This window comes from Antennarius striatus, chromosome 22 (assembly GCF_040054535.1).
Source record: "Antennarius striatus isolate MH-2024 chromosome 22, ASM4005453v1, whole genome shotgun sequence".
NCBI classification, from domain to species: Eukaryota; Metazoa; Chordata; class Actinopteri; order Lophiiformes; family Antennariidae; genus Antennarius; species Antennarius striatus.
In genome coordinates, this window is record NC_090797.1 from 4,576,506 (window position 1) to 4,589,923 (window position 13,418).

The 13,418-nt window shown below is 39.7% G+C and overlaps 2 protein-coding genes across 2 annotated transcripts; one reads left to right on the forward strand and one right to left on the reverse strand.

Annotated features, from left to right (window-relative positions):
• Positions 1–12: 12 nt before the first annotated feature.
• cax1 (cation/H+ exchanger protein 1) lies at positions 13–6,210 on the forward strand. The gene is made up of 20 exons (XM_068307227.1): positions 13–125; positions 929–1,102; positions 1,281–1,408; positions 1,702–1,810; positions 1,906–2,022; positions 2,123–2,184; positions 2,254–2,445; positions 2,522–2,707; positions 3,141–3,240; positions 3,359–3,497; positions 3,623–3,806; positions 3,882–3,981; positions 4,186–4,304; positions 4,407–4,444; positions 4,512–4,765; positions 4,865–4,998; positions 5,224–5,318; positions 5,508–5,586; positions 5,685–5,793; positions 5,907–6,210. Exons 1-20 carry the CDS (start codon positions 50–52, stop codon positions 5,978–5,980), a joined length of 2,469 nt encoding a protein of 822 aa, XP_068163328.1. The 5' UTR covers positions 13–49; the 3' UTR covers positions 5,981–6,210.
• A 178-nt stretch (positions 6,211–6,388) lies between these two features.
• Positions 6,389–13,122, reverse strand: klhdc10 (kelch domain containing 10). The gene is made up of 9 exons (XM_068307095.1): positions 12,931–13,122; positions 10,132–10,353; positions 9,889–10,043; positions 9,640–9,788; positions 9,461–9,545; positions 9,124–9,190; positions 8,993–9,040; positions 8,695–8,834; positions 6,389–8,435 (listed from the first exon to the last, which is right to left on the reverse strand). Exons 1-9 carry the CDS (start codon positions 13,019–13,021, stop codon positions 8,226–8,228), a joined length of 1,167 nt encoding a protein of 388 aa, XP_068163196.1. The 5' UTR covers positions 13,022–13,122; the 3' UTR covers positions 6,389–8,225.
• Between the last annotated feature and the right edge of the window lie 296 nt (positions 13,123–13,418).

The window sequence follows — 13,418 nt, forward strand, 5'->3', positions numbered from 1 at the left end:
CACTGTGAACGACCACTTCCGAACGACAGCTGGAGAAATAACAGAAAACATGTCCCACAAAAAACTGCAGCATATATCGGGTGATGTGAGCAACCAGCGGAGCAGATCCGTGGCTGATTGTTTAGGTAAGAAGTAGTTTGGCAATTTGAAGAATATAAGAATGTATCTTCTAGTCCAGTGGATTGACTTTGGATAGCCATGACCTGGATAAATGAGAACCTAGACAGGTAAAAATGTAAACTTTTCAAATAAGTGCGTTCATTTGAAAAATATATAAGTATATATTTTTTACCTGTAGGTCTAAACGGTCCTCCATTCAAAGTAAATCTTATTCCACGTAGACCTTCACTTTTAAGTCTTCATTTCCAGAGACATTGAGTGGAAGTCATTACAAACCTTAATCATCTTATTCTGGTGGTTTTCTCAAAAGGAAAAAAAAAAAAAAGCTAAAGCCAATTTTTTCCTGATTCTGTGGACAAATTGTTTAAGCTCGTCTATCTATCAAATGTTAAATAATTATTTTATTTCATATTTTTGTGTGTGTGTGTGTATCTATTATTTTTAATCAGTCATGTACAGTGACAGTTCCCAAGAATAATTCAGATTCCCATGAACAGTATTATTAGAAGTACTGTACTTTGATCAGTATAACCAGTGCATCTTGTTAATGTAAAAGCATAACAGTCTGCCAAGTTTTCTTATCTATCTCTGTTGCATTGCATTGATAATGCGATACGTCATGGGAGTTTGTAGCATGTCTGGAGAGGGGACACCCTGCGTGACTCTCAGGAGGTTTCTGTTAGTCACACACTTTTCCATTGGGACATTTTTGAATACATAATCTACAGCAGTTTCTTAAAGCTAAACTGGCAAATTTAGTCAAAATTTTGCTCAACACACAGAGGCATTTTGTCCTATGTTCTTTTAGAGAACTGTGATCCTGATCAGCATCAACGGTTTCCACGGGAACAGCCCCAAAGTGATTGGTCCTCCATTGGCTCCCGTCGTCCAGAACTAAGCTCGGCGGAGTTGTCCTCTCCAGATGCTTCTGTTCACCACTTCTACCACTACACACCGAAATGTTTTCTCACCATTCACAAAGGTGAATCTCACCGTCTGAAACCACTTAAAGTACTTTCAACAAGCGCAGCCACTACTGCTAAATTTCTTAAGAATCTGAGGGCAGAGCTGGGATCGTTGCTTTGCTGTGAGCTGAGACTCACGTGGGATCGTTGTATCACAGGTTAGTGTTTTCTCACAACTTGTGATCTGCGCCACAGGAAGAAGCACCTTGGCCAGGTCGACTCCATCACAGTGTGGAGATGAGGTTTGGCATGAAGGCACCACAAAGACCACAATCAGAGCTGTGAATGAGGTTGAGGCACACAGGGAAGCCAACAACTACAAGGTGGGTCACAATGGAGTCAAAGTGGCTTGAGGGGAAAAAAGTGAAGTTGATGTAAACGCTATGAATTTTAACTTAGGCTCAATTTTTGAGTCTACAATCTTTGACAAATGAACATGTACATGGAGATTTTTCAATCTTTTTGACAATTACATTACGCTCAATACCAATTTGTTTCATCCCTACTGACTCTTTTCATAATAGAAGACAATTAGGCAGATCCACTGAGTGTTTGCGTGTCCTTTTTTTAAAATTCATTTACAATTCGGCTACTTTAAAAAAAAAATTATTTACAGTTTGGCTTCAGGAAGTGGAAAGGCAATGTGACAGAAAGGCCCATTGAAGACCGATCAGACATCATCAAGGAGCTTTACTCTGATTTCACCATCATTAAGCACAGAGAAGGTTCGTTTCCTCTTTATACTTTAATCACATCGAAGCAGACTTATTATCATGCAGACAAACAGGAGGTAAACCTGTATTTGGGATTTCTCTTTCAGGCTCCCTGCTCACCTTTGGTAACATAGTTTACGTATTTTTATTTGGATGGTGGATTTCCTTCATCTACTTACTTGTGTGTCCTGTTATGTTTCTATCAATCCTTGGCATTCCTTACGGTATGTATCATAAAATCACTGCATCGTTTGAATATGGCCGTGTTCTCTCAAATATAAAATTAACACAATGTCCTTTTATTGTCTGCTTCTTTATTTGTAGGCAAACTTTGTTTAAAGATGGCGTGGTACTTTATTTGGCCATTTGGGAAGTCACTAGAAAAGGTAACGTGACGTACTGTGTCTCTCATTTTTGAGATGTTCGATATTTAAGATTGTTTTTGTTTTTTTTAGGCTGGAGATGTACACAAGAGATCAACTTTGAGACATCCCAGGTGTGAGATTATTCCAGAAGAACAGAAAGATGACCAAGAAGGTAAAGACCCCATCAGGAACCAAGACTCTGACCCCCTTCTGAAGTTTTCGCCTGTCCCCATTGAGCTGCCCATCCCAGAAACACCAGCGAGAAAAACTTCAAATCATTGGGTAAGAAATTAAGATCATCCTTTATCATTTGGTACCATGATGAAACATTTGAAATATTCTTTATCCTGCTCTGCAGTGTCACATCAGTACTTATGTTTGGTTGTTACTGGGCTACCCAGTACTGGCTGGGGTCCACTGTCTGGCCTGCATCCTCTCCTGGATGCTGGTCTTCACCATACCAGTAGCCAAAATGAACGCCCGCACACTGACCACCATATTCCTCTTGGCACCAGAGGACATTCAAATCCACAGGCTGGAGAAGGTACACCGTCATTTTCTTTAAAGTTTCTATGCTGATGATGATATTCTTTTTTCTTCTTAATATAGTCTACAAATGTTAGCATTAAATGTTCCAGTGAGTAAATTTCCCAAGTTAACATCTTTTCCTTAAAAAGTTGGTTTAAAAAAACCTTGACTTAGATAGTACATAGTTTTGTCTGCTTTCATTTCTTTGTCTGATTTTGATCATTTTTTCATGGAAAGTTTTAGTTGTGAATTTTTACATTTTGTGGAAAGGCTCTGATCTAGGACTTAAAAACCAACAACAACATAATTTGTGAAATGTCATTTTTCATGAATAACTCTTCCAAATTGTAGGCTATATACAGTATGTATGGCTGACTAACTAGATGCCACTGTTTACTCATAAAAAAAGTTGTGTTGTTTACACCTTTCTAACTTGTTCTGTCTTGCAGACTCGTGGGTATGAGTCCAGAGTCATCTTATGCTGTTATCAAGCTTCCAATGTGTATTACTACAAATACACCGTTCAAGGAATCAACATTTTCGCTCTCAGTATCCTTGTTCTTGTTGTAGTTACCGTCGTGTCAAGGTGCTGTTGTGTGCCACAGGTGTGCTTGGGTAACAAAGCACCGTCCACATTTGTTCTCCTTAAATCTGCATTTTTCTGCAGATCTACTTCCCCTTGTATTAATCACTCTGATTATTGGCTATACTGACCATGGAAACAACTTCAGTACTGAAACCAAGTTTGCCACAGCCATCACCTCGATCATCCCTCTCTCCTATTACATTGGCATGGGTATCGCCAGGTATTTTTATTTTAAATGTATATGCATCCCTGTCCGATGGTTGGATCTTCCGCCAATTCCATAGAATTCAGCAGTACACGACATATACTGAACGGTTTTATTGATAACTGTACATATTCCTGTAGCATTTCTGCACAAAGTAACTTTGCGGTGGGAGCGGTGGTGAACGCCACATTTGGCTCCATTACGGAGATGGCCTTCTATATCACGGCGCTGCTGCGGGGACAACAGGCCGCCACCAAATGTTACGAAGAGGTCGTCAAAGCAGCACTGACCGGGACCTTGCTCGGGTGTATACTGTTCATACCTGTGAGTTCTTCAAAAGGACAAAAAATAGCCCTTGTCCTGATGACTCTCTGAACTTTCCCCGTGTCTCTTCCATAGGGTATCTGCATGATCATTGGGGGCATTAAGCACAGGGAGCAGCGATTTAACGTTCGTTCGGCCGGAGTGAGCTCTGCTCTGCTCTTCATATCCGTAGGAGGTGTGTGCTTTACAGTAGCCTCAAACCGGGCCAGAGATACCAGGAGTTTTTTGGTTTCAGTCCAACCCATTCCTGTGGAATCTTAGGAATGAATCGAGGGCATTTCTAAAAAAAATGACCACAAATATTCAATATTCAGGAATGAAATGATACGAATTCCGCACCAAGCAGAACTCTTAACTTGTGCTGTACTACTATCCCCAGGGGTGTTTGCTCCCACACTCTTCTCAAAGACCTTCGGTAATCTAGTGTGTGAAAGCTGCACCAATATTCCAGGCAATGCCAGCGTGCCGTTCATTTGCAAGGATTGTCATTACGAAACAGTAGGTTGCGCGATTTAATGGAAGTCATGAGTGTAGTTTTTTATGTAAAGAGTTTGAAAATGAGATTTTTAACCTTAATTTTTTTGTCTTTGTTTTCGGCAGAGTCAAGCTGACCCACATTTGATTCTGTCCCAAACTGAGTAAGTCTCTGCTACACATGGATGTATTTTGACAGTGACAGTACTTTGAACTGTAAAATGCCCTCAGGCCCCTGGTCTACACAATTTCCGTGCTGCTTCCTGCTGCATACCTGATTGGCCTAATTTTCACCTTGAAGACCCACTCCCACATCTACGACATCCATATCAGCGATGACCCAGCAGGTCTTGTACATAGTCAGCAGGCGCCAGTGAGCGCCAGTGCCTCTCAGCCGCCTGGTGAGGTCCCCGCTGGCCGTCTCCTGGAAGCTAATTCGTGCATCAATGCCAGAATTATTGCCACTGACCAGCCAGTCGCCACAGGTGTTGTGTACCTTGAAAGAGAGAGAGAGAGAAAGAGAGACATTATAAATTAATTGTAAAGCTTTATGAATCAACAATGCATCCGATTGTTACCTACAGGCCATCATGTGGTGCACTGGTCCCGAAGGAGAGCTCTGGCAGTGCTGATTGTTGCCACAGTGTTGATGGCATGTTGTGCTGATCTCAGCACGGAGAACATCGAACCCTTGTTGAACCATTCTTCAATCTCTCAGGTACAATATTATGTCTTCTGTATAACAAAGCATGAAAATATACAGTATGTTATATTGGTTATTTGTTTGTAACATATTAATGTGTATTAGAGCTCCAAAATACCAATAAATTGATTTCAGAAATACAAAAGAAAAAAAGCTTTTACGGAACCTCGTATGTTTCTGTGTTTAGATAAAACCAGATCGAATTGTCCACCTTGGTGTGTGTCTTTGCATTTCTTGCAGTACTTTATTGGTGTTACTTTGTTGGCTATGGTACCAGAGCTTCCTGAGATTGTCAATGGGATCCTGTTTGCATTGCAGAACAACATCAGCCTCAGGTACAGCGATCCTTCTGTTTTTGGTGCATCATTTTTAGCAACCGCCTGAATTTTGATAAAAGCCAAACTTCAGTTTTGAACAACAATCGATCTGTCACAATTCATAATAAGTAAATTACATAAATGTGAGGTCATTTTGCTCATTTATGAGTCATTGAAAGGGAATGTATTTTAATTGTGGTCCTTCAGCCTTGAGGTGGGCAGCTGCATCGCTGTGCAGGTCTGCATGATACAGATTCCACTGCTCGTACTCTTCAATGCCTTCTATGTAAGCACCCAGTGTTTTTTCCTTTTTGTGCTTAGTGGATCTCCTAATACATCGCAAAAATTTAAAATTAAAATAATGAATCAAAATTTTTTCCCCAGGATGTTGGATTTGTGCTTGTGTTCAGTGACATTCACCTCTGGGCCAGCATCTTCAGTGTCATCCTGGTTAATTACATCTTCATGGATGGAAAATGTGACTACTTTCAAGGTAAGCCTGTATTTCCCCACATCAGAAATTAACATGTCAGAGACCAACAGAGAATTATCATACATGAGGTGACAAAAATATGTAGACTATAATCAGCTATGTTCAATTTGCAGGCACTGCCCTGGTGGTGGTCTACCTCATCCTTTTGGCCCTTTACTTCTTTGCTCCTTCTCCACACTCTTGTTGATCTCCTTTCCAAGCAAATTACTAAAGGCTACAAAGTTGTTTGTAACCTTAGCCTTCATCCTAAGGTGGTTTGTTCAGGGGGTAGATGAAGAATAAGACTGTGTTCTGAAATCTCACCATGGAATTATATGATTTTGTTAATTATACTGAGAATTTGGAAGTTCTGGCTGTCGTAAAAAATGTTTATTCCCTCCCGCGTTTAAATGAATGTACTATTGTTTCTGTTTTATCATGTGTGGCTTGTATTAGACATAATAAATGTCACTTCATTAATATTTTAACCAGTTCATCATTACCTACATTACTTTGAATTCCAAATCATGTATTTCTTTTGAGGAAATGTAAAATTAACCATATTTCATTTCCATTTGCTAAATTTTTATACCTTTTCCAAAGTTCACTTGTGACATCTTGGTGTATTTTGTATGCTTAAATAACAAGACGCATGGCATGCACGTTATGTAATTATAGACAGAAGCAGCACAAGCGTTTCATTCAGAAAAAGTTTCAAATGGGCAAACAGAAAACTATTTACAGAACACTTTTATTAACAGTACTCAAATACAATATTCACACATGCTATCCTGTACAACATTTTCTCAGTCACCTTCAAAACTATGTCTGAAAGTTAAGGGTCACGGATGTTAATATAAAAAGCAGGTAATGCCATCATGCAGAAAGCGCTTTAAGCACAACAGAAAGGAGCAAGGAGTACAGGCAACATCCCATCATTCAAGTCACATTTTGCTCAAGACGCAACATTATTTGGCATGAAAGAAATTCATTTATTAAACTAAGGAACTGTACTGAGCCCATTGATTTTAACAAATTAAAGAAGTTATTTTAAGTTTATAGCCAAAATGAAGCATCCTGTCCTGATGTCCACTCTGCAATGGCTGCAACAGGAAGAACACATGAACCTTCAGCATCTTTAGAATGAGGGGGGTGGGGGGTGTTTCAATTTTAAATACAGGGTTTTTGTGAAATTTCATCCGCTTTAAAATTTAGAAAAGGCCCTGCAGCAACTTGAATAAGCTCCCTACTAAAGGAACTTTCTATGTATGACCTCTTATTAACAGAGAGGGATTAAAAAAGAAAAACCATGAACAGAATTAAGTCTTTATTCAAATAAAAGCATTTTAAATAATTTTAAAAAGCACCAGATTCACAGTGATGTGTTCAATGGTTTGGTTCACAAATGAGCGTCAACAAAACGGCTTCAGTTTAAATGACATCATATAACAACGAATAACGAGACTCAGGAAATAAGCCTCAGTGATGGAACCCCTACTTTCAGCATACCGTGCTTCTGTGTGTTTAATCTAAATTATTCTTTAAAACATAAATTTTCCTCCAGGCAGAGGCTAGTTTCCATTCAAATAGTATAAAAGCAACTAGGAAAGACTGTATGACTGGTTATCATTTACAGAGAAAACCAGTTATTGTCCAAGTTGAAATAAACGAAGACAACATCGACTATGAAAACAGATGAAAAACAATCCGACTATGCAATTTTTAAGCATCTGGAAGATAATTTTCATACTGCAAGGGGAAAAGTAAAATAAAAAGGCTGCCTGGAAGGTCATGAAAAATATTTCAAAATTCTAAAACATCAAAGCATGTCAGAAGTTGTGAAAATTACAGAGATTTTAATTGAATTGGCTAAAATGTGCAAGAACGCTGGCATAGTCCTTTGGCAAAACCACTGACCGACACTTTCTAGAATGAAAGTTTGCTAACAGGAGCCATTAAAATCCTGATTGTCCACAGATATATCACAAAGTGTGCAAACAGCAAACTCAGGTGATGATAGTAGCTCCAGAAAAAATAATGCAGTCTATCAAATAAATATACAAGTAATTGTCCTTTTCTGACATTTTTTATATATCTAAAAATTGTGATTCGACAGTCTTGGAAAGCTTGACATGGCAAATTATTTTATTTCTGTTGATCGCCTCTGGATGATGGGAATTTGTATTCAGCACAACAAAAAGGTCGCATGTAGGGAACAATGATGGGATAAAACTCCTTAAAACATTCCACCATGATTTTTTTTTTCTATCGTCACTGAAATGGCACAAAGTTAAAAACACTGAAAAAAGGCATCCCATAGTTTTTGGTTTTAAGGCGGGGCTACATTAGGCCTGGGAGGGAGAGGGCATTTTCCCGGGAATTCTGCTGTGAATTAAATCCTGTTTCCCTCCGGTTCAACCCGTCCCATCCACTCGTCCATCCTCCTCTGCTGCCTATTTCAAACGTTCAATGAGTTCCTGTGTGAGGCCCAGGTTGAGCAGCTGCATGGTGGGGAGTGACGTCAGGTGGGGGAAGGCCTTAAGGAGCTTCTCCCAACAGAGCTCCAGCAGGCTGGGCACAGCCAACCAGATCTTAAACAAAGAGCCAGTCCTCCTGTTCTCATGGATGTTCACCACGCCACCGTGGATGTACATACAGCCAGCCTGGGGATGAAGGGAAGAGAGAGGGATTTAAACTTTATATACAGCAGATAATTTCTTTATAAAATTATGTCAGAGCTTGACCTATTTTGGAATTAGATCAACAGAAAAAGGGGTTGTCTGTAGCACATACATGGATTTCAAGGGTTGCATTAGATAACTAGATTACTAACTACTTTTATTAATACATAAAATTAACATAGACATGAAACAACAGTAGAGATCATTGATTATGGATGTAAATTGTGAATGTTTTACTAACTGGGGTGACAGCAGCACAGTGGAAGTAAGCTGGCTCAGGCATTACTGCTGGTAGTTTGTTCCACTGAAATGTCTGAAGGTTGATCTTCCACAGATCAGCTAGTATCAGTTCCCCATTGTAGCCTCCACAGATAAAAACATCTAGAACAGAGAAATATTTACAATGAGATGCTCAAACAGCTACACAGTAATAGTGACAGCAGAAAGGGAGTTCAACTCAGTGCTCAAAGTTCAATGTGTGGCTATCACCAGTTCAGCATCAACAGATGATACTGGCTGCATTATTAAAAAGCACTCACCATTTCGTATTTGTACACAGCTATGACACCTCCTAGGAGCAGGATATCCTGTCAAAAAAAACAGACATTCTTGAAAGGTGTGAAGGAGAACAACAGAGGTTTGGAAAATAATAACGTGTAGAAATACAAACCTATTTTGTCATGAGGTTTAGTTGTAATCTCCTCCCAGGAATTAGTCTCAAGATTGTAAGCATGTATCTATTAAAACAGGAATAGTTAAGGTCAGTGTTAAAAAAAAAATCCAGACACAGCTGATAATTTAGTTCATTAAATTCATTTTGAAAAATCGCACTTCTCTTTTTCACCACCAGGTGTGCTAGAGAGAAAAAAATACACGTTTGTTCATCTGTCATAAAAACAAAATTTTAGCTTATTGAGACTTTCTTTCACATTATTTTCAATTTGAATTTCTATCAGACAGAAACAGTTTAATGTGTTTGGGGAAGTCTACCCTTCATGGTGCAGTACCTTGTCCAGAGGGTAAGAAGTCCAGGAAGTTCCTCCTCCAAGAATGTAGATCCTCTGTCTGTCATGTGCTATTTCATGTCTGTACCTGCGATACACACCACAGCACGCCATGTCAAGTAATTCTAATACACTGAAAAGAGCCCCAGCTTGCATCCTGTTAAGGTGTCGTCAAGACCTACCTTTCCTCAGGGAGGTCGTCGGGAGGATTGTTGGGCTTGAGGTGGATCCACTCCCTGGTAGTCAGGTCCAGCCTGTGTAGGTCTGTGCTGTAGATGTAACCCGTAGTCCCTCCAAACACATACAGGAAACCATTTATAATAACCATCGCCTAAAAGACAAAAAACATAAATTGACAGACAAGTAAGAGACTGTTCCACTGGACTGATTTGGATTTTGATTCATCAGGCCACTTTGATTCATCAGGGTACCTGTCCATAAATCCTGTTGGGCTTTTTCCCCCTACAGTTGAGCAAAGCCCATCGCTTGTACTTCACGTTACAAACGTGGACGTCGTTTCCGTTATTTTCACCAAAGGGAATCCCGGTGCCCCCAAAAACAAGGAGGTTGTTGCCGTGCAAAACGGCTGAAGAAACACAGAGAGACAAAACTCAATACTTAAACGTAAACCACAAAATGTACAATGCCTTCTGAACTATTATCCAATGTTTCACCTGACATGGATGCCAGCTCTGTGGGTATGTAGCCCTCCGTTCGAATCTGCTGCCAGCAGCCTGTAGCAAAATGGTACCTCCAGAGCTCCCTGAACAGTGGATAGTCTACATTCTCAGAGCCTCCTGACTCGTCATAGTCCGGATTGTACCCTCCAAACACATACAGGTTAGTGTTGTCTGCGACACAGCGATGTCCGCTCCGGGCAGGGGGGTTACGATGACCTGGAAGTGGTTGAGCACAGTGTCACGACATGAAGAGCATGATAAGAGGCCACAGAGAAATGATGTACTGGAAAATAGAGAGAAATTACACCATAGCAGTGTAAATCTGTATGAACTACAGAATCTGAACGGTTCTGAAAAAAGCCTCCCGTACAACCTAAAGTAATCACATCATGCAATCATAACTATAGTAACCTGAATTCATTCCGATGTAAAAGTTTGTTTATTTATGCATTAAACTTTCAGTGTTCCTTATCAAGATACCCTGATAGAAGGTAAATGTTTGAACGTGGGTCATGAAAAAACACTCCACAGCACTAACAGAGCTCTATGAGGATAAGAACAGTCAGAGTAATTTCAAAGGTCAGGTTTGAACCCACCATGAATGGAAACCACGGGCAACATAAAAGGGAACATACAAGCTGAATAAAGAGCCCTGGTATATATGTGCCAAGAGCTGACAGTGCCAACAGTTTGCATGGAAGACGTCTAATTTTCATCAAGTTTACAGCTAGAACAGGACAAACAAGATGTGCAGCTTGCACAGGTCTGGAATCGGAAGCTTAACAATGTAACTGCACCCGCAATGGAGTCGTTTCTCAGTGATAGCATTCCAGTACGCCTAGTGTTTGATCCCAGTTGAAATTGAACTTTAATCCTCTGCTTCATATAGAGCAAAAACACATTGTGGAATAATCTTTATAACTGCATACTGTATATACAAGGCATATGTGGGGTCTTGTATATACAAGGCCCCACATATGCATAAAACTTTGAGCATTATTAGGGTCAAAGTTTTATACAAAACGGAAAGCCATGCAAATCACAGAAAATATATCATAAACATATGAGATAGTATGATGCTGGTCGAGTGGAATTAGCAGGTTTTGGTGAGAAAACACGCTGACTGAAAGCAGAGCCCATTACGGCAAATCTAATGCTGTATCTCAGTTAACTGTACTAAGAATAGATCCGACGTCATGCATTCTTAACTAGACAACTTTCAGAGCACAGTTTGGCGAAGGCAGCTCAACTTACCTATGATGTCACTGCATCTATAAACAATAGTCCATGATAGTTTCGTATACAATGAAGTCACCCTTTTAATGATAAATCATATTGGTATCATTATTTATATGGGTGTAAATTAAAAAATATTATTTCACCAGAAGATGTTTTTTTTAAGTTGGATGAAAAATGGCACAATTTCTTCATGGAAAATGTAGCAGCTTTGAACTAGGTTGGACAGGAATTTCTAAAGCGATAAAATCATGGTCACATGAATCTTGATTCCTTAATCCAAATCTATTCCAAAATCTGCATCCTTGCTGCATAAATCCACAAGGTTTAATCAAAATTAGAAAAGCAAGTTTTGTTTGTGTGTAAACCTGCACCCAAACAATTCAGTGTGCAAACACAAACAATGCAGAAGGATGAGGAAATGCTGAAATGTAGTGACATAAAATGTGACTCAAAAATAATAACAGAAACCCATTCATGCAATAAGGAAGTTCAGAACACAGGTTGTTTCACAGTACTGATCAAAGAATTTAATACCACACCATGATTCACTGCCACACTTCTGTCCAGGATCCTTTCAATAGTCATATGGCAGAAGCTTCCATCACAAATGTCATGCACTCAAAATCAGGGGGGTGTCACTTAAATTAAAATATCAATGTGAGAGCCTGCCATGTTGGCAGAGATTGTCATTTAGTTAATGCTATCAATGTGAGAGCCAGAGAGGCTAAACATCTACCAAGATGGCAAGAACATGATCAGAAGAATGGTTTACAGAATAAACATTGTGGAATAATGTTTATAGTTGCATGTTTTGAAATCTTTTAACATCAAATGTCATGGGAATCAGGCATTCGTGGTTTGTACTAAAAAAAAAAGGGACTCCAAGGCTTTTAAATAGCAAATTTGGGGAACTGGCCTCAGCTGTCTTTGAGTGTTTATCAGTACTTTACTGTAATAGCAGACCAACTTGATAAGTGGTAAACAACATAGCATCATGATCTACACTGACAGCATGGCTGTCACGTTGTTCTAATAGTGAATTTCACAAAATCATACATAGAATACGTCCGTGATCGCTGTGATAAACTAGGTCACTGCATGATTTTGCAGCTCCATGTCAATATCATATCTGTTGGGCAAGAGTTGGGCAGAGTGTCGAGGATGGATGAACAAAGGTGCAGCTGTGAGACTATTATCCGTGACATGTACAAACCAAAACAGTCCAGGACAATCAAAGGCAAGATTATATTTTGACACTAACAACCCGACGGAGTTTGTTGTACCGTTGATAAACATGGCTACTGTTCACTTTGCAATCCTATAATTACAAAGAAGTTCAAAAACATAGGACATGCAGAATTACTGACTGGTGCTAGCATGGACGATTCACCCATCTTAACTATGTCATCAAGGCGGCGTTTAAGTTGTTAACATGGGAAGGTAACACTGTATGTGGAGCAAACGAGCTCCGTCACACAGTTTATCCAACTAGCAAAGAGGAAGAACGTGAAGTTTAGGCATTGTTAGCATCTCTTGCTAATGTTGTTGACTGACCTGCTAATGTTTCCCCGTACGGCGGCTTGCCTGTCAGTTTCTTAAAATCATTCAGCTGGTCTGGACTGCGAGTGCCTTCACCGTCCGACATCGTTTCGCATTACAATTCAGTCCAAAAGAATATATCATCAAATAAAATCATCTGCTAAAGTGCTGATAAACCATTATAAATTACACCGCTGAAACACTACCCCCGGCCTCTGACGAGCTGGACCAATCAAAAGGCGCGATGTTAGGACGCTACGTTTCTAGAGGTGGGCGGGGGACGGCGCGTGTCTCCAAAACGGCTTTTTTAAATTTTATTTCCGCCCCTTGGCTCAAATGCGTTCATGACACCTCGTTTGAAATGATTCAAACAGTTAAACAGAAAATTCGCGTTTCAAAGTATAAATTCCCAACGATAACATGGGCTGTATTTAGAATTTTAAAAAAAAATGAGGATGAGGGCCCGTGCCACTACATTAAGCTTTTATTTTGTAGCCACATTC